This window comes from Gekko japonicus, unplaced genomic scaffold, assembly GCF_001447785.1.
Source record: "Gekko japonicus isolate JY-2015 unplaced genomic scaffold, Gekko_japonicus_V1.1 scaffold6146, whole genome shotgun sequence".
Lineage (NCBI taxonomy): Eukaryota > Metazoa > Chordata > Lepidosauria > Squamata > Gekkonidae > Gekko > Gekko japonicus.
In genome coordinates, this window is record NW_015164394.1 from 32,740 (window position 1) to 32,963 (window position 224).

The window sequence follows — 224 nt, forward strand, 5'->3', positions numbered from 1 at the left end:
GCTTCTCCTGGACTCGAACCCAGCCGTCCGATGGCAGAGCAGCACGGCTACCTTCCCGAAACAGCCTCATCCAGGCCACCCTCGGGGGACCCGCAGAGAGGGACGAGGATTGAAGGAAGGGGACGACCCACTCACCTTCTTCTCGATGCTGGACAGGAGGTCCTTCAAGACGGACAGCTTCAGGATGAGACTCTCCAGTTCCTGCTCTCCCGTCTGGCCGGCAG

The 224-nt window shown here is 62.1% G+C and overlaps 1 protein-coding gene across 1 annotated transcript in view; it reads right to left on the reverse strand.

The window, feature by feature from the left end:
- LOC107108467 (phosphatidylinositol 3,4,5-trisphosphate 5-phosphatase 2) overlaps positions 1-224 on the reverse strand; it is a gene marked incomplete at both ends in the record, with an annotated part of 33,950 nt that overhangs the window by 32,381 nt on the left and 1,345 nt on the right. Inside the window, one exon of the mRNA XM_015408904.1 lies at positions 136-213. Within this exon, the coding sequence (XP_015264390.1) occupies positions 136-213 (78 nt within the window). The remainder of the gene's footprint in view (positions 1-135; positions 214-224) is intronic.